Below are 20,418 nucleotides of genomic sequence, written 5' to 3'. Positions count from 1 at the left end.
GCACTCTACGCGGATGACACTGCGATTATGGCCCGGAGCAGGAGCGGCCGACTCCTGACCCGATACCTCGAAGAGGAGACCACAGCATTGGAGAAATGATGCAACAATTGGAGGATCGACCTAAACGCGGAGAAAACGCAGGCCATAGCCTTCAAAAGACGACCAAAGATTAGGATAGAAGGCAACGTCAGGTTAAAAGACATGGACATCGAGTGAAATACAAAACAACAATATGAAGAAGAAACGTGGGGAATCCACATAGAATACGCCAGACAGAAATCCAGAGCGACCAGAGCAAAACTGTACCCCATGACAACCAGGACATCAAAGCTGGCAGTCCGGAACAAAATGCCGTTTATCAAGTCGGTTCTTCAACCGTACCTGACCTACGCTATCAGTTACTGTGAGAAGCAGTGAACTACGACCCGAAGTTAGAAGCACTCCACAAACGCCCTCGATACGAGTTATTGGATAACGGGTAATTATTAATAAGTTTTTCTTTCTGTTTCAGATAGACGACAATTCATCAGGACCAACCAGCCAAGAAGAGGACCACCGTACGGTACGGGGGGCGAGAATTTTATTCTCAAAATCTGGGTAGAACCTTTCCGCAGTTGTGCTAACTGGGCTCTGACTGCACTCCTGGAACTTTCCCCCGCTTTGCCTACGCAAAAGGGGAAAACCATCTCTCACTCACCAGATCCTAATCCTAACCAGATGGACAAAAGCCGGCTGTGTGGACATCCTATAGTTTGCCAGGATCACCAGGGATGGACGAGCTGACGAAGAAAGAAGAAATGGAGGACAAGAAGAGCCCCTCCGTCAGCGGGGGCATCCTTTTCCCAGGACGGAGGATTCCGATGCAAGTCTGGGAACTTCCCGAAAAGGAAAATTCCTGGACTTAGCGACTCCCTCTTCCAGACGTATCCTTTTGGTCTACAGCGATGGGAGGGTAAAAAGCAGTTGTCTTGCTTGACCCATCTATCTGAGGCAGATCGGTGTCCAGGTTTCTACTTTTTTTTTGTATTTCCATCTACACTTTGTCACCCTGTACCACACAATGACAGCGTTTGACGACATATTTTATATGACCAACTTATCTGAATCAAAGTTTCTAGAAAACTCTTTTTTTTTCTAGAAAAAAAGGTTTCAAATTAAATGAGGAAATTAATTATTCACAAATAAGCAGTCAATAGAGCGTCAAAAAAGTTCTAGACTGCCAACTGGAGCAACCATGAATAAACTTCTATCTTGAAGAATCTTTGATCATTGACTTATTATTAAAGATAACTTTGATTAAAATTTAAAAAGTATCTGAAAAACTGTAAAAACTGTGATGAAAATACTACGAAAAATTCAAAACTTTGATACCCAATGCACATCTCAAATATTTTTACCTTAAAATAAGCTGCACTAGCGTATGCCGGGGTCCTTCTAGTATAAACTGACTAACCCTGTATAATTAAGGTAAAACCTACCAAAAATCTGTTTGTATTTGGAGGTCTAAAGACGGAGGAAATTGGGAAAAAACGTGGAGACTGCATTTAAATGTTTTTCAAAATTTCCTGAGCCAAAATCTAAAACCCAGTAATAACATCCACACACATTCAACAAAACCTCAATACACAGGTTTTCCCAGAAGTAATGGTACAATTAAACTAAACCGATTGAATTGTTTATTATACTACCAAAAATTAACATTTTTGCTTACTTTTGACAACGTAAAACACATGTAACACCATTGTTAAAATTAGTGTTTCTCAATTGATTTCATTAAGAAGATAGGTATAGGATCCGTCTATGCCTACACCCTACACTTCATAGATGAGAAATGTAGCCAAACCTCTAAACATTTTTGACATATTCTGTTAAAATGGATTATTCGTCAAATGATAGTATTTGAACTGGCTTCCACACTTATCGTTTTCTGTATTTGTTAGGTAAATATGTTTGTGAGCTATTCTATGCAAACGTTGCACTCAGTCAGCTAACGAGTTGGTACTTGCATTAACCACGAGATCTTTGTCAGCTTAAACCAAGTTTGATCCCACAGAATATACAATTTGTGCAATCAGAAACCGTTTTATAGCAAAAACGAACCGCATTATATTACCCGAGACGTTGAGGAGCATGAAAAAACCGACGGCGGAAAATACAAAGCAGAGAGTCATTGGAGCCTGTCTGTTTCTTTATTGACAATTTGCTCGGATGGTTTGCAAAAACCTCCAGTTTGTTTATATTGGATTAGCGGAAGTAATTTAGTTTACAAATTACGTTTCACAGAGTAGTAGCTTACTACTCTAATACTAACGGTTTTCAAATAAAATTTATAAAAATAGCAAAAGCAGTAGGTAGTATTTTTACTTCGCAATGTGTTCATATGAAATGAGGAAGGTCAAAGTAGGTACTAATTAATGGTGGATTTTGAAGATTGATTAGAATTCAGCTAAATTACCACTTAAAATTTCAAAAATTCTTAGTTTAGTTTAGATTATCAAGTAGACACTCCAATGAAATGTCAAAAACAGCTGATTGAAACTCTTGGAAGGGCAAACACAGCCATTAAAACACACTTTCTTATGAAAGTAGTCAAATTTGACCAAACGGGGCAACTTAACGGTGCGCGCGCAACGTCACGTGATAGCTTCATTCATTAGCTACCTACGATCATATGATATGTCTACGGAATGTTTAAAATAATCAATTTATTTTTGGAAAAATACACGGAAACTTTCTTCAAATGAAGAGTTTTCTTGGCATACTATACTGACCGCCGACATATTGGATTTAGACTTGTCAAGGGGCCATTTTAACTAATTTTGGCATGGAGAACATGAATCTGGTGTCCGTTTTGCTGTAACTGTGCCGCCATTTTCTCATTGACTTTAAAATTAGGGCAGTTTTGACGGTATTCATAGCCAGCTAAAGCAAAATTTTTATTGAATTAATTTGTCATTTATACAGCAAATCATAAGTTGCTGTCATACATCACTGAATTCAGAATAAAATTCAGTATTTGGTAGTGTAAAAATCCAATATGGCGTCCATAACAAAAAAGAAGGTTGAGGATGACTGCCGCCAGATGACACGTCGCGTCGGGCGGAGAATATGAACCAATCGTATAGCTGATAAAAAGTGGCAATAAAAATGTTTTTTTCGGTTTTGGGGTATCTCTGCAAATAAAGTTAGAAATAAATAAAAACAAAAAATCCAAATTTCAGTTTTTTTCGGATATCTTCGGAAGTACTTGGAAAATCGTAATTTTTAAAACGGCATTTGGTTCAGTTTTATTCTTTGATTCCGAGATCCCAATAGTGAGAGTCGAATTTGAATTACCCTGTATATGATTTGTCAAAAGACAGTAAATTTTTAGTCTATTAAGAACCAGGAAAAAATGTCGTTATTCCTTTTTTTGCATTTTTTACAATGGAAATGGAAATTTTGTATTAAGTGATAAGCTCGGAAGAATTAAAGAAATCTATTACTTTCAGACAAATTAATTACAGGAAACGAGTACAAAATTTTCCAAATGAATGTGCTATTAATTATAGTGTTCAGCTACAAGAGCATTATTGAAAATGAGAAATCGGATTCGGACTTTGGACCAATATTGCTGACATTTTTAATTTACCATCGCCCCAAAAGGGCATATAAAAACTAAGGGATCTTTAAAAAAGTACCATGAAAATATTAAAAAGACACTAGGACATAATTAATTAAAAAAAAAAAACGTTTTTGGACTCCCAAATGGGCACGATTCTGATATGACAGCACCTCAAAAAGCTAACGAGAAACAGGAACGAAACAAACAGGAATCTAATCTGAATCGAAACCCCTTATGACGATGAAGCGATATCATCCATTTGGATTATTATATTGGAGAACAATCTTACACTAAACGAAAATTGAATTACCTATACATGGGTATACTTTTAATGACAAAGACAAACCAGAACTAAGTGAAGATCCTTCGGGTTCTCTTAAGTGGCAAGTTTCACTTAAAGATAATTTTTTATCGAAGAAAACTAAAATCATTTCTAGTGTTACTTAGATTTCCTTAAGCGAAACCCGTGCAAACGTCTCATACAGGAGAAATATATTTTAGTTTGCTAGATGGCACCACTTTCTGGGTTAAGAAATAGACAGCACCATCTACAGTCAACTTATAAAAGTATTCTTAATGAGAAACAAATCAATAGCGCACCTCTGATGCTTTCTCTTATTCCCGGATTTAAAAGGGAACCAACAATAGTTCAGTTAAAAGCTTTGTCCCATATCCCAGTTCTGCAATATTTCTTCCTTTTTCATTTAATTAACAACAGAGTACGGAATATTTCCTAGATGTGCAGTGAACCAGCTTCCATCAGAAAGTACCAAATATGGCCCTGCTTATGTAATTATCATGAGTGGGGTGTGTCTGATCATAAGCCCACCTTTTGTCCTCGTTAGCTCCGCCTCTGGCTTCCAGTGGAGTTCGAATGATTTATAGTTATCAATTTGAATGATATTTAAAAGCGCCTTTAGCGTGCTCCATGTATGTGGGGGCATGCTATAATTAATACCTAATTATGAAGGGCGATGTGGCTTTTATTTATGGCCGATCGGTATATTGCGTGTTGATTATGCAATATGTGTGTACGTTTCGATATGCTAATTGCTTCTAAGAGGGCTGTTAAGGTCAATTTTAACAATCCATAACATGTTATTTGTATACTGCGTCAAGAATAAGACAGTGGAATGTTCAAGACAGTACAAGTTATGACGCTTTACTAATTTCAATATTATTATAAAACAGTTCAAAGTGGTAAAATATCTTTTGGACCAATCGTGAAATGTATAGTATCTACATCAGGGTTCATTAAGAAAGTAATGCACATTTTTTGGGAAAATATATTTATTGATCCTATTGGTACAAATTGCTATGCGGACGACGTAAGGGACAATGAAGACGACCTACCAAGACAACTTCACGGCGAAAGACTACAACATGAAGATTTCTGCGTCATAACACTTAGGGCAAACAAATAAGAGCATGCGAGAGCAATGTAAGTAACATCCAGAGCATCAGCAAATAGGTAGAAGCAAGGAAAAGAGACTGGGATAATCATGTTGATAGAATGCCACCTGACAGATTAGCTAACATCTGCAAAAATTATTAACCATACAGCAAAAGACCAACAGACAGACCAAAGAAAAGATGGAAGGACAACCTACTGACAACAACAACAACAGAAACAAAATGAGAAGCAGACAAACATCAGGAGCAGACGAAGAAGAAGAAGCTTCACTATAATCAGTATAATCTAATAACCGGATACTTCACCTATGTCATTGTCACGTTGTCATTATTTCCTTTATTAACTTAATCAAACAAATTTCATGGAAAACTCAAAAGCCACGTTTTCAGTCGAAAACCTAGAAAGCGTCAACCAATCTACATCATTCCTAGAAGAACAGTCCGACTACTTTCATTTTACCAATAGTTCCACATCCACCAAACAGGACACTTACACAGTTGCACCGAAATACTCATCAAAAGAGTATAAAAAGCTAACCTGGGGCCGAAACTCCTACGAAGGGAACATTTTAGCTGACAATCTTCACGGAACAGGTTTCTACTTTGCGCAACAGAACGGCCAAAAGTACTTTTACGATGGGTTGTTTTACGTTAATAAATTGGAGGGCTACAGCCAGATCTTCTACGAAAACGGCACTCACTTTCAAGGATTATTTAAAGAGCACCAAAGATTCGGACCAGGTGTTTTGACTTATCCTAATGGTGAACAGGATGTAGGGTTCTGGAACGGTTTCAAGATTAGCCGATTGTCATGTCCTGTTAGTAACAACTTGGTGCCAATGCTCTCCAACACTCAGGCAGGAAAAACCAAACTGCTTTGCACTAGATATTTGGTGCCAATATGCGAAGAAGAAGACACTAACTTTATTAAATCCACTTTAACGGAAATGGGAGCTTCAGAAGAAAGCATCAACTCTTCGGATGAAGTGTTCAATATTTACGTTCGCAATCCTAGAAGCATGTTTTTTCATAAACAGTACTATAATGAAGAGTTTTACGCAGGTCAGCCCAGTTGTTTTATTAAAGTGCTGGCTGATGAAGAGGAACCTGACAACTTGTGGAAACCTGATGATAAAGAATACAAAACTAAGACTGAAAGAATTGAAAAGCTGAAAGCAAAAATTGAAGAAATAAATGACACTTTGCAGACCTTTGTGGTGGTTAAAAGTAATTTGTTGAGTGCTGTCAGCAAGTGTCAGGCGTGTTGCGATTCGTCCAGTTATGTGCCAGAAGAACAGGAAGTTTCTGAAGATTTTTGTGAACTTTACTCTTCTATTTCAGCACCAGGTAAGTTAGTTTATTTCAAGTTAATGAGGCATTAACATTACTAACAAGATAAATTGTCAGGTCGAATGTATGTTAAATTCACATCTACTTACCAAATAACTATTTTCCAGCAAAATCTAATATACAACCAATGACGTCATTCAATCCATTTCATGATTCACTAGGAACACTCACGAACTTTAACGATAGCAGTCAACCAACAGAAACCTCCTTTATTGCTTCCAACAGCATATCGACAAATATAATGGATTACATATGCCCATGTGATGAACATGAACTAAGTGATGGCTTGCAACATTTAGAGGAGCAATTGCAGAATATCTCCAACGAGGAATTATTCTATAGGTTTTGTACTGTAGTAGTTTTAACCACCAAATTACGTAATGCTTTACAGAAACATACACGATGAATTATCCAAGAAACTGTCCAACTTAGTGCGAGCACTTGAGTCACCCAATGAAGATGTTAAAGTCAAATTGGTTGAAGTTAAAGAGTTGTGGGCGTGGAATAACGATGATTCACTCATATCCATGCAAAAACATTGTTTCAAGCATCGACAATCTGAAGATATGGTTAATTTTGACGTGTCCAATGTGATTTTAGGTAGAGTTTTATCAGACATTACTAAGTTAGGTACGAATTATAACATTAATCCAGGAAGCAGAAACCTTTTTGGCGGTGCTGGGATTCAGGAAAAAATATGTAAGAAATTCCTGCAGGCTTGCAACAAAGGCAGGAAAGACTTTATCAGAGACTGTCTTAGAAATAATCAAGTTGACCCTAACTTGGCCGATTCTCGAGGAAATACTGGCGTATTTTTTGCAACAGTTTCAAACCAGCAAGATGTTATATCGTTACTGACTAACAGTGGAGCTAACATAAGCCAGCTCAATGATGAGCAGCTTTCTCCACTATGTCTAAGTTTGCTACGCTATATTTCCTTAAGAAATAACTGCATAGACTGGGAGAAGGCTTTCCTAGATGTGGAGAAAACTTGCCAAATTCCAACTTTGCCTGAATGGTACAGAGTAAACTCGGTTCAAAGTCTGACCTCTACGCTAACCACATGTTCAAGCTGTAATTCGCAAATCCGTTGCTCAAACATACGAATCCTTAATTTGCTTCGAAGAATGTCTAATATGGATAATATCAGATGTAATACTAGTTGAGTATGCTTGTGCCTGTGTGAATTAAAATGCTACTTATATTCTAGCAAATGTTACAAAACCTGCCAGAACATCTCCATATATTTTTAATTTGAGCTGTCAACCAGGAAAACGTTTAGAAGTATCCACGGAACCTTACAATGATACAAAAAGGGAAATGGAAGCTACACATTTAACTATTGCAACCCTTTTGGAATATGGGGCTAACCCTAATTGTGGCGATGTGCCTTATCCTCCACTAATTTTGTCTTTATTTACGGAAAATCCTGAATTGGTGAAAGAGGTTGGTTGATATTATATCGCATTCAACACATTGTGACTGTTGTTTTTTTGGAGAAAAGGTTATTAAGGCAAACGTAGACTTAAGTCCAGTGATCGAAGAAAACCTGTCCTGTTTACATGTCGCTGCTTCTCTGTTCCCCAGTTTTGAAAACAGCAGCATTTTTCGGGTTTTAGTAAGGTACGGGTGTAACGCCAATATGCTGACTGGCCCTACTCATTGGGCGGATAGGAGAAAAAGTTTTACTGGAACTATACCTGATAACTTTGAAATCGTGGATGAGGGAAAGAATGTCTTACATTTGCTTTGCATGCGAACTGATTTCCATGATGATCAGAGCAACTTTTTCTGTTCTATCGCTAAACCATTGGTGATGGATACCAATTTGGACGCAACCAAGACTTATTTAGGGCACACTCCACTCTCATTAGCTGTAATATCAGGTCAGTAGTTTTTTGTATATTAGAATAAGTAATGTTCTTTTTTATTAACAGTAAGTATATCATTTATAAGGACACTAAGACACTTTAAATTTCCTGACGTATTGGCGATTAAACCTGCTTTGCTCTGTATTTGGTATGAACTTTTAAGTCACTAACTTTTTTAGTTTATAGACAGTACTGAGCCAAATTTTTATTTCCACCTTTATTCAAACTGTACACAACAGTTTGTCCTTACCCCCTTCCTGCTGAAACAAATACACTTTTATCACTATTTATTTGTTTAACTGTATCACAGCTAATACTTTGTTTTAGGTAATATAAAATTACTTCAATGTCTTCTGAAATCACAAGCATTCGACCCTTATCAGACATTGGATTACGGTATGGGTAACATACTCACTTTGTATGCATTGAAACGTTTCGAAAAAGTGGCACCACTTGCGGACTGCAAGTCTGTGTTGACAGCTTTAATAGAAATGGATTTAAATCCATTGAATACGATTGAAGACTATGAAAACGCCGTAATTTTTGCCGAGGAAGGTGACGTGTTTTTCGATTCTCATGCTCAAAAAGACGTGAAAACAAAAACGAAAGCTCCTAAAGAAAATAAAAAGTCACAAACTTTTGCCATGAAACAGTTCTTGAAGGATTTGACCCGTCAGATTATTATCAAGCACGTACAAGTGCAAGTGACGAGAATATTATACGAATTTATTGAAGAAGGTATTTATTTCTGTAATAATAAGAAGTAGTGAAAATTAATGGCAATATGCCGAATATAGGTATCTATAACCACCAGAAGTGTAGCCCGTGTTGCCAATCCTTTTAAATGTTATAATTTTCCCAAAAACGTTTTTAAAAAGTTGTCAGATTTCACTAAAATTTTCCAGTTTTGCTTTAATTCTACTTTGCAAATCCTTTAATTATCCGCTTAAAATGCTATTACTACGTCTACTCAAACTCAACATGGATTTGCTGATCTCAAAACGAACAGAATTTTGTTCTTGGGATTTTAAAACATTTTTAGAATAAGTCACCACCGGCAAAATTCATCCCAGTAACTTATAAAATGTACTTTAACTTTTATGTACTTGTAATTATTTAGAACTGTATTGCTTCTGAGTATGTTTTTTTACTTTTATAGCTTTATAGACTGTTTTATTTCAGTTTGCAGCATTTTGATATACAGGGTGGTCCAGTTTCCATGGCGGAAACTTCAAAGAGCGATAGAGAATCGAAAAATAATATGAGTTGAGATATTTAGCTCAAATTTGGACTGGATGTATCTTGTCATGCCCTACATCACTGGTTATAAAAAATAAAATAAAACAAATATATAAAAAATTTAAAAAAAAATCAAAATTTAAAATAAAAAAAAGTTTTGTCCTTGATTTAGGCATCCCTAGGATACTATAATTATACAGAGATTTTCCTATATCACCTATCTTAAAACCAAAAAAAAAGCACAATGTGGATGGGCTTTTTGAAAGTAGGAGCTTTCTTCTGTTCAATTGCAATAATGTAAATCAATTTTTGTAAATGTTCAATTATTATTTGTTTTCAAAGGAATTCTTTACGACTATGAGATATTGGCGACTTTGTCCTATCAATATCTGACACCTGAATTGGCAGCAGCACATTTAAGAACGCTATTCGAATACCAAGTACTGGAAAAAGACCGTTTAGACGAAGCAAACCTAAAATCCCTGTTGGAATATACTGATGCCCATAAAAAATTGCCGAAAAAAGGTGCCAAAACGAAAACCAATAAACCAAAGCCAGACTCAAAAGGTAAAGGCAAAACTAAAAGAACTGTCGAAGAAGAGAAGATTCCTGTCACTCTGGATATTAAAAGCAGTGATTTCCAGTCTAGTGTAAATTTTAAATTTACGCGTCATAAGTACCTTGAAGCAGCAGGTAGATTACTTTATATTTTAAACATATTTAATAACATCATCAACATCAAACACAACAGTTATATAGGGACGAAAAACGTCGATATAAGAAAAACTACCGATAAGAAAGTTGTCAATTTTTTAATACTAATGACAAATTTGTGAACGTCTAGGTTATATTATAAAAGAATTGTCATAAAATAATTTTCATAAATCAACATAAATAAACATAAATGAAATAGTTTGGTAATTTTAATGAAATCCGTTGGAAAACAACAACGAACTAGGAATTTTGTAAATTTACTTTTAAAAATTTTGACGCTCTCTAGCGGTGAAACCGTACACTAACCAATCAACTTTTATACGTCAATAGAAAGCCCATTTTATTGGCTATCCAATAACATATAAAAGTTTATACAAAGTGTTGCAAATAACTAGCTAGATATTGACGACTGCACGAAAAAATGCATAAAAAAGTCATAAAAAAATTGTCAAATTTGACGCCCTCTAGCGGCGACACTGTCTAACTTATCAACCAGTTGGAATATTTTTAGAAAGGTCATTTCATTGGCTATCTATTGACGTATAAAACTCTACTAAAAATGGTGCAAGTATACGAGTTATTAAAGATTGAACAAAAAAATGCACCAAAAAAGTCATAAACAAAATTAGTCAAATTTGACGCTTTTAATCGACTTGTATACGTCCATGGAAAGCTAATTTCAATGGCTCTCCATCGACATATAAAAGAATATACAAAGTGTTCAAAGTGTTACGCATGTTATTTTCGATTTAGTGACAGGGTGCACCAGAGAGACTTTTTGACTAGTTAAGGGCTAATTTGACTGTGGAAAATTAGGAAAACACGGTTATGTGACCTATTAGGTCTACTATAATGTAATGCTTGGAAATTTCTTGAAAATCTGTTTTTGCAAAATCATTTTATGTAAGGGTCAAATTTGCCTGAAACGTTATGTTGGCCACTTAGTGCAAGCGAAAATCGACCTTAATGATTTTATTTCTACAGTATTGTTACGGTCCTAGATTCACTGTGCTAGGTTTGTGCCAAATATCAGGGCCCAATTAAAAAAATCTCTCAAAAAAGTTACAGTGGTAATAGTCCAGGAAACATTTAGTTAGCTTTGTAGCCCTCTGGCGGCCAAACAAAGCAACCTATCAACTTAGGCGGTCACATTTTTGGAAAGCCCATTTTATTTTCTATTCATTGACGTATAAAAGTCTATACAAATAAACGACTTATTTACAGTTATTTGACAATAAAGACAGACTAACTCGATTATTTTGACAGTTACAGGTTACATACATTTAACCACCTTAATTTTGAACAGAGAATAAGACGGTAAATGTCTAAAAAACAGATATAGATAGATATATGACATTAATATACGAAATATTTGTAGAATCCAAAAATGCAAAAATATACAGGGAGTCCCATTTGAAATAAGCAGCAGTTGATATCTACTTACTTTTTTTACTTTTTTTGTAAAAATGATTAAAAGTGCATTCTTAATTTAAAATCAAATATATTATTTTAGTGATCTAAATGTATATTTTTGAAAAATAAAATGAGTGCGGAAATGTAACTATCACACTATGTATAAAGTCAAATTTTTAATATACAATATCACTTCACATACACACATTTTCTTGTATTGTTATGATTTTTGGACATTGAACCCACTGGGTCGAATTTTTCAGGCTTGGAAATGGACAAAACCAGATACCGAACATGTTTCCACTGTCTTCGAAGTAGAAATAAAGAACTGAAACTCTGTCCCGTCTGTCAAATGATTTACTTTTGCTCGGCGCAATGTAATAATGCCAACATTAAACTGAAAACTCAGCACGGATGCAACGTTTCCTTCTACGATTTTCCGGACAGTAAAGTGGCTGAACTGACCCGGGGATTATGTCTAAATGACATTGTTCAGACGACAAGGAAGACACGTTCTAAACGACTGAAGGAAATCAGGGAAAAACTGCTCGAAGAAGAAGGAAGAAAACTACGGGAGTTATGGCAATCTGACGTTTACGGAACGAAATTTTTGCAAATAAGGCCGTTACTAGACAAGTTGGTTGCTAAAAAATGTAAGTGAGATATACGGAAAATGTCAAACGTCAAAATTTACAGAAGTTTGTGAAATCTCAAAAATTTTTGTTGTTTATGTGATATTTTAGATAAAAACCTAAACTGGAACGTTGCTCTTTTAAAAGAAATGCTAGATAGACGATTTCAACAAAGTCCTGGAGATAAATCTATGTATAATCTGGATAACATACTGTTAAAACTAAATGGCAGGCAGCTATGTCAGTTATTACTGAGCAAAGATAAAGACGAGGGAACAGTTAAGACTAAACAAAGCTGGAGCACTCGAAGAAGTTCTTTAGGGGAAAACACTTTACGTAGCATTATTCTCCAAGCTTCTTTTGATAGGAGAGATGATGAGAAATCTCTTGGCGTTCCTTGCAAGTTAGTCTTATTAGTCTCCCATTAACACTAAATTTATTTACTGATATTGTAGTTGCACTGAAAAAGTACATACTCTGAAAAGCAGACCGAAATTGAAGTCAGCCATCAGAACAAAAAAAGAAAACGCAAAAATTAAACAGCAGTACGTTACTCACAAATATTCACTTAATAACCTTGCACTGGCCAAATCTGAGAGTCAAAATAAGGATGAAAAGGTAAAAAAGCTGAGAAAAATACCTTCGAGATATCAGAAATTTGTGGAAATTTTGGCCACTTATTTTCCTGATGACGACTTTTCTCTTTGGTTACTACCATACGCTTGTTGCAGTGAAGGACAACTATACTATAAATTTTGTTATAATGAGGATTTGTTCAAAGAAAGTTACAGCCTCACTTAAAAATTAAAAGAACTTTTTTCATCCTTGTTTTTTTTTTGTTTTAACAAAATAGTCGTTTTTTGTATTCCTTGGTTTGGCATATTATGCTGTAGAAACAAGCCTATTTTGGAGCTGATGTTGTTACATAAAGTAAACTCTTTTCATAGAGAAAAATGACTGATACTGTCATCTTTTGTTAAATGAGAATACATATTCAACGTGTTTTAGCATTGATCCCAATATTACAGCGATTTGCTAGTGTTTGCCTAGTTTTACCATAGAGGCCGCTTCTGTGTTTCATGTTGCATTTACAGTCCACGTTAAAACTAAAATAATTGCAATTTATATTCATCTTTGTTAGAATAATAACTATTTTGTTAATTAACTTTTCAATGAATTTTAATTAAACTTTTGTCACTAGAACGCTTTTCTTTACTGTACCTAAAAACTTTGTTAATTCAGTTTGGGATAAACTCGTGGTTATAAACGAGTTTCTATAAAAAATCTACCAATACTAATACTAACAATAATTTTATAATAATAAATCATTAAATTTAAATTTTAATATAAAAGCCGGCTTTTTCGTATATTTTATGACTCAAAACTAGAGAGCAGGCTTTTGTTCGCATTTATAGCCATCTATAGTATAGGACAGCAGTGTTTTATCTATATGGGGATCTTCTTTATTTACGATTTCCTGTTATGGATTAGTGACCTAGTTGTGGAAGTTTTCTGTTTATTCCATGGAATTTGTAGGATTCGAATTCACTATAGTCATCAAGATTGGTCAATACAGATAAAACTCATTTATATACAAAATTTAGCTTCTAGGACTCATTATAATATGCGTATTATTAACTAATTTTAAACAGATAATAACACCCCTTACCCCGTGAGTAATAAGTCATTAGTATTATAACTATTTTTCTACTCAAATAATAAAAACATAAATAAACTATTGTTAATATTGTGCCAGATTAGTTGAATAATACACTATTTTGAAATAGTAATTTTACGTTTAGTGGTGTCATTTCTATGAACAACGACACGTGCCTGGAAACGATAAATCTAAAACATACACTTTCAAGCTCAAATTGAATGATTAGTATGCCAGAATAATTTTTTGCACGCAACATATACCAGAAAATAACTGTGTAGCTAACCTGTGTTAGCTATAGAAGGGTGTGTAAACAGTTAAGCACTTGATAACATGCATTTCTTAGACGTAATAATTCATTCAATTTAAACTTACGATGTGGGTTATCACACCTCATTTATAGACAAATGTTAAGAATAACACGAAGTGGTATTATGAAAATACTTGTTTTTTGTTAAAGTAAACTCCGCTTGAGTTGGCTAATTTTGTGTGAAAATTTTAATATAAGTGACAAATTTTAAAGAACTTAAAGGTTATCGATACTTGACAATACAATACTTCGAACAAGAAAAACATGGTAGATACGAAACTGACCTGACTACAAATTGAATTTCCACACGAGAAAACAACCCTTCTCCAATTGCTGATCGTTATTTTCTCCTTGCAGGTGCAGTTTTTCACAAACAATTGTGGTGGAAAAAAACTTCTTTACGGTCTATATTTTAACTTTTAGAAATGAATCAAACTTGTACTAAAACTCTAGTCTCTTATGAGTCTAGCAGTAATTGGTGAAGTACAAAATAGTCCAGTAAGAAAGTTTGGGCGTAAAAATTGACTGGAATAACTCGATATAGTGCGGTATGACCATTTTCGTGATATTTGACTGTTTTTCATCGTTTTGGCACTGAAAATTAGGACAAACAGTTATGTCCTCGTTTTTACCTTAAAATTTGACTAGAATGACTGCCAATGGTCCGGTAAGTCAATTTCATAAAACTAAACTGTTTTTCAAAGTTTTGGTTTTCAAAATTGACTAGATTGACTGCAAATAGTCCAGTAGTCAATTTTCATAAAATTTTACAGTTTCTTATCGTTTTGACATTATAAATTGACTAAAACGATTGGAAATAGTTTGGAATGTCAACTGTTATATGTGACAATTTTTCAACGTTTAGATCTTTAAAATAGTTTGGTTTTTATTTTTACGAAAAAAACCTATATTTTTCGAAAAGTAACCAACATAACCTCAATAAAATATATGTTTTTGAAAGAAGATATCTTCCGATTGGGTAAATAAAAAACAGGGTGTTCCATTTAGTAAGTAATCAAAACATGTTTCAAAAATAGGACATTAATGTTAATATTGACATTAGTATCTGGTCATTCAGGAAAAATACTGCAACTTTGCTTGTCAACTGTACTGTCAGTAAATAATAATAAATACATAATATCTAAAATAGAAAAAATACCAAAATAGAACACAATAGTATAGCAAACAATTTAAGAGATAAAATAAATATTAACGAGCACAACTTTAACCATTTTTTCTTTTAAAGATGTGTGTTGCTAAGCAATCAAATTCAATTCACTTAGTTTCCTTTATATGACTAGAACAAAGTTTAGGATTACGACCATAGTTTGCATGTTTTACGAGCCGAGAAAGTTACGCTTTTCCGACCAACTTGTCGCATTTCCACGAACATGAAACATTAAACGAGGTTATTCACTCCGGAACATAACGTGGTTTGTAGATCCTGATTAAAACTAACATTTTCTTTATCATATTAAATCCTAGGATCAGATTTTCTTGATAAGAACATCACGTTGCAGTTTCTGTCCCTTCTGTTCGCGTTGCACCCTAAAATACGATCCAAGATTAGAGCTTTGAAGATATTACGTTGGTAATCTAAACCTCATTTTTCCCCGGCCTTCAATAAACTCGTTCGCCCTGCGAAAAGTTATCGAGATCGATTGCGTTTTGATCATAAAAGCGAAGATAAAATGGATATTTACACTGCGACTTGATTCGCTATATTAAATCTACGCCCTTTGCATTAGTGGCCAGTAAGTTTTAAATCTCAATCGAAAATAATTGTTACAAAAGATTTAATTATTTTAACTGCTGCTCAATATGTTCTAGATTTTCCCAGAAATTTAGTTTCTATTAAGTTTTTTTAATTCTGGTAGACAGGATGCTAATATTTCAAATTTTTGTTAATTAAATTTTTGGTTCCAACAAATATGTCCATATTTTTTTTTCGTATCTGCTAAGAGCGTCAAGGTATTTATCAATATTGGTGCAGAAAAATGTTTAGTTATCCTCATATATTTAGGTTTAGTTAAGTTTAATGTTTTAAGATAACTTTTATTAACACTATTAAATTACATTATAAATCATCTCACTTTCTTTTTTAATTAGGTTTAATTTAGCTTATCACCACTGTTGGTTATAGTGATAAATCTCATTATAACGTCTAATAGTTTGTTTCAAGCACATTTCAACCTTATCAACATTATTTTTAATAACTTTTTAAACATAGAAACATCGATATAAACGAATTAGGGTCGGTTGTAGAGACTATAGTTAAAAACATCAATCTATAAGATACCAATGTCAATTTCGATGTACACGAGCATATTTTAGTTAACTACAAGTTTATCTGATTTGTATAAAACTGACTTTTAGAGCTCTTAAGACGTGAATCTCATTATAATTGCGTTAAAGGCCACTTTTACAGGATTCAGTTACATTTTTATGTTATAGAACTTAACTAAACCTGACTGTGTAAATTGGCCCTTAAACAGAATACTGACTTATAATATACTCACGGTTTTAACGGTTATAATATACTCACGGTTTCAATTAGATGTTCATTATACCCTTATTTGTTACTTTAGAAAAGTGAAGAAAGTGTTTTGTTTCAAGATATTGTAATTTAATAAGTTAAATAATTTACACATATTTTAGTCAACAAAAAGTTTAACGAAACTGTGTACAACTGAATTTTAAACACTTTTTTGAAGCAAGAATTACATTACATTATAAGTCAGTTTTTAAATTTTTCTTTTCAGTTTCTAAATTTAGTTTATATCACATTCTGTAACTTTCATACGTTTATTGGTTTGTTTGAAGCAAATTACAACTTTATCAACATGATTTTTAATTCAATATCAATGTTAATTTTAGAGTTTCAATTCCAGATTGAGCTGAGCGTTAACATAGCTCTAAGAGTTAACGACAATTGACTGACTAAATCGTTTCTTACTCTAACTACTGTCGGTCACGACACCTTGATTCCTAGTCTATTTATTAACAAAATATGATCTGACAAAAAACGAAACCAATAAAACTTCTATCTCGTTGTGATTATTATTCCGATTTTTAGTTTTACTCTACTGGCCTATTAACGTGGGACCGAAAAGCAATAATTCTATAACTACTAACCATGTGTGCACGATTCAATTGCAAGGACTCGAATTTGCTTTTATTAATAGCATAGTAGGCATATAATAACTGCGGTAATATCACAAACAGCTGACTTATAATATACGTGTGAGAAAAAGGAGAGAAACTAAGGCGTAGTGCTGGAAGATGCATTGGAGACCTCGACCATGTCCACGAGAACAGTGTACCAAGTGCATTGCCCTGCAGTACGTTCCAGGTTTATTTATCCCGGATGTTTTCAGTGTACGAAAAAAAAAACTTGTTCCAGTTTTAAAAGCCCACTTTAGAGCAATTTCAGTTAATTGAGGTAGGTATCACTTTAAATTATACATTTTTTTAGCACAGTGTACTTGGAGCACTTTTTCTTGTTTAATACCCAGAAATGCACAGACCCGGAAAGAAAAGTTCGTCACGGTGAAATAATTGTATGTAGTAACAATTATTGATAATAATATAGATGAATCTGAGCTGTGAACGTATCCTGTTGAACTCAAAACATTATGGCGCGGCAACGAAATATAGAGCTACCACGGACGAGGCAGGATCAATAAGAGCGGAGCCGCCCATTTGGGGCTCTCCTCGTTTCTCTATCAGTCCTTTTAGAGCTCTCTCGCTGTATAGAGTACCGAAACGTAGTATTTGTGTCGCGTTCGACGTATTGTAATAAAGTTTTGGTGTTTGACGTCGCATTGTTCCCCATATTTTTATGTACGTATTTTCTACTCCATTTAATTTTTTTTTGTTGATTTGATTCACAGTTTTTATTGGTTGAAATTGGAAAACACACAGGAACGAACACTTCCATGTTGACATTAGTATGCATAATTAATTTCCTTGGTTTTTTGTTTGATCTTTAACCTTTTAATGAAATATTATAACATTCACAGGTACCTAATACTGTGGATTTAATAGTTTCAGTACATGAGTAATATTAATAATTCAACCACTATTTACTTTTTTATTATATTGAAATAAATAAAAGTACAGGTAATGTGAATTTCCAGCGAACAATCTTGTCACAGTCAATATAAAAAGTGAAACTGTTACAACTTCCAATAATTAGAAAATTACTAGGATTGTTTGGATATTGCAGTGACACTTTATGCAATTGTTTTATAAATTGTGTAAAAACACAGTCCATCAACCTCAAATTATGGGAAAATATACAAAGAGTTGTGAGAAACATTCTATTTAATTATAGAAGTTACTAAATTATATTATTTCATAATATTATGAAATGGATAAGTGATAACGCAGACTGTTTTTTTTTTTTCATGACATTTTATGATTTTATAAAACATGTTTTATGGCTAATGCGAATAATTAAGCAGCTACTGTGATAGTAAAATTGTACGAAAGAACCATACATACAAGTATTATTTAATTTAAAGCTCAAAATATGCACGGTTAACTGTTATAATGAAATATCTTGTATTACATTATTTAGGGAATAGAAAGTTCATATTTGTAAACACTTCCTCTTCACATATTGTTAAAATTAGTGAGTTTTGTGGCTGCCTATAGTCCTATTAATTAATCTACAGGGTCATTATACAGAGTGTCCCAAGCTGATGGGTAACCTAACTTAACCATCAGAAGTCGGTTAGATGGGGAGAGTTTTAAAGAATTTTATGAGAAACTTGATTGCCAAAGTGAATTATTTTTTGCCGTTTTCCGTAAAGTTATTTACAGTACATTTACTTTAGCCTCTTAACCAATCCAAAGCCATACTTTTGAAATTCAAACATTATTAGGGCACTTTTTTACGGAAAATATGGTATTTAGACATAATCCGTCATAGATCTTCCGAGGTATTGGTATACAGGGTAAGACAAATTCAAAGTTGTGCAATTTAAAAATGAACTAAATACCGTTTTAAAAATTTCGAATTTCCGAGAAGAAATCTGAAAAAAAAAAACTGAAAATTTGATTTTTTGTTTTTATTATTATAAGGCATTTTTTTTTTTCTTATAGGCAACATTTTAGATTTTTAAACGTCTAAATAGTGTCTTTAATGCTGATTTCGGTGATGTATGATAATTTATGATTTGCTTCTTAAATGATAAAATAATTAATTTATAATTTATAATAAAAATAATAACGATATATATGAAAACAATAAGTTTTGTGGAAGATAAGGTTTGAGAACTTGACAACAACAACAATTTGACAAGTCTTTCAAACTGTAAAGAAAATGCTTCTTCAATATCAAAAAAGACAACCATTTATTACAAAAATCAGTCTTTTGCCATTGTAACAGATAATTTGAGGTTATGCCAAAAAGAGTTTTAGCTATTTTTATTATCTACGTTTCGCATATAGAGGGTTTTTCCATTTAGGTCCAAACTAGGTTAACAAAACAGACAATTTGTGTATAATGTATACTTTTAAGTTAAAAATCGCAAAGTATACAGCTTAAAATAAATTTTCTTAAAGAAGTTTATTTTTTAAAAAATAAAAATTCTCTCAATTTAGCTTTATATCTGCGACGATGAGATACATTTCAAAAACTCTTCTCTAAAAAACACTAAAAGAAGCAAACAAGTCGGGAAGTATAAAAAAGTTTCCTTTATCATGTCTAAAACTAAAGCACAGTTTTATAGCAAAAGTCGAAGAAAGATGACAGATTAATAATTTAGTTACCTAACAAGTGCGGAAAGTGACAGACTTCATTTTTTTAGAATCTTCTTTAGCATAAAAAACACTTGAAATGGAAGATTTTAGCAAAAATGTTAATCGCTCTCTCAATATAACAAGACGACAATATAAATGTCGTCTAGAAAAAGCACGATATACGAGCAGAAAAATTTAAACACGAAAACACTGAAAATGGCGAAATGAGGATGTAGCTTAGGGGTTGAAAACTTTTTTTACGATTTTCGGAGAAACGTGACGTAAATAATAAAAATAGCTAAAACTTTTATATCTAAAACTCTTTTTGACATAACCTCATCTGTTACAATGGCAAAAGACTGATTTTTTAGTAGGTATTTAGTTTTTTTCTCACAACTTAATTTACATGAAAATTTGTAATAAATGGTTGTCTTTTTTGATATTGAAGAAGCATTTTTTTCACTGTT

At 33.5% G+C, this 20,418-nt stretch overlaps 3 protein-coding genes across 5 annotated transcripts in view; 2 read left to right on the top strand and 1 right to left on the bottom strand.

Annotated features, from left to right (window-relative positions):
- Positions 1-20,418, bottom strand: part of wge (BAH domain and coiled-coil containing protein winged eye) — a 213,517-nt gene that overhangs the window by 149,101 nt on the left and 43,998 nt on the right. The window lies entirely within an intron of this gene.
- LOC145730323 (uncharacterized) lies at positions 5,101-13,058 on the top strand. The gene is made up of 11 exons (XM_081981493.1): positions 5,101-6,364; positions 6,475-6,709; positions 6,759-6,967; positions 7,022-7,519; positions 7,578-7,813; positions 7,872-8,253; positions 8,566-8,976; positions 9,820-10,170; positions 11,868-12,257; positions 12,348-12,639; positions 12,692-13,058. Exons 1-11 carry the CDS (start codon positions 5,380-5,382, stop codon positions 13,035-13,037), a joined length of 4,335 nt encoding a protein of 1,444 aa, XP_081837619.1. The 5' UTR covers positions 5,101-5,379; the 3' UTR covers positions 13,038-13,058.
- LOC145740419 (uncharacterized) overlaps positions 17,441-20,418 on the top strand; it is a 64,219-nt gene continuing 61,241 nt past the window's right edge. For 2 of the 3 annotated variants that reach the window (XM_081995987.1, XM_081995985.1), the window contains exon 1: positions 17,669-18,046. The gene's annotated coding sequence lies outside the window, so the exon portion shown is untranslated. Of the gene's footprint in view, positions 17,646-17,668; positions 18,047-20,418 lie in introns of those variants that run through there. The other variant, XM_081995986.1, reaches the window with a different exon arrangement.

Source organism: Ips typographus, linkage group LG1 (assembly GCF_016097725.1).
Source record: "Ips typographus isolate SLU linkage group LG1, UJ_Ityp_2.0, whole genome shotgun sequence".
NCBI classification, from domain to species: domain Eukaryota; kingdom Metazoa; phylum Arthropoda; class Insecta; order Coleoptera; family Curculionidae; genus Ips; species Ips typographus.
This window is presented reverse-complemented; position numbering and strand designations above follow the sequence as displayed.

Coding starts and splice junctions, on each gene's coding strand:
- LOC145730323 (XM_081981493.1), top strand. CDS start 5,380: ATGGAAAACTCAAAAGCCACGTTTTCAGTCGAAAACCTAGAAAGCGTC. Junction 10,171..11,867: donor TAAGTACCTTGAAGCAGCAG/GTAGATTACTTT, acceptor CGAATTTTTCAG/GCTTGGAAATGGACAAAACC. Junction 12,640..12,691: donor TCTCTTGGCGTTCCTTGCAA/GTTAGTCTTATT, acceptor CTGATATTGTAG/TTGCACTGAAAAAGTACATA.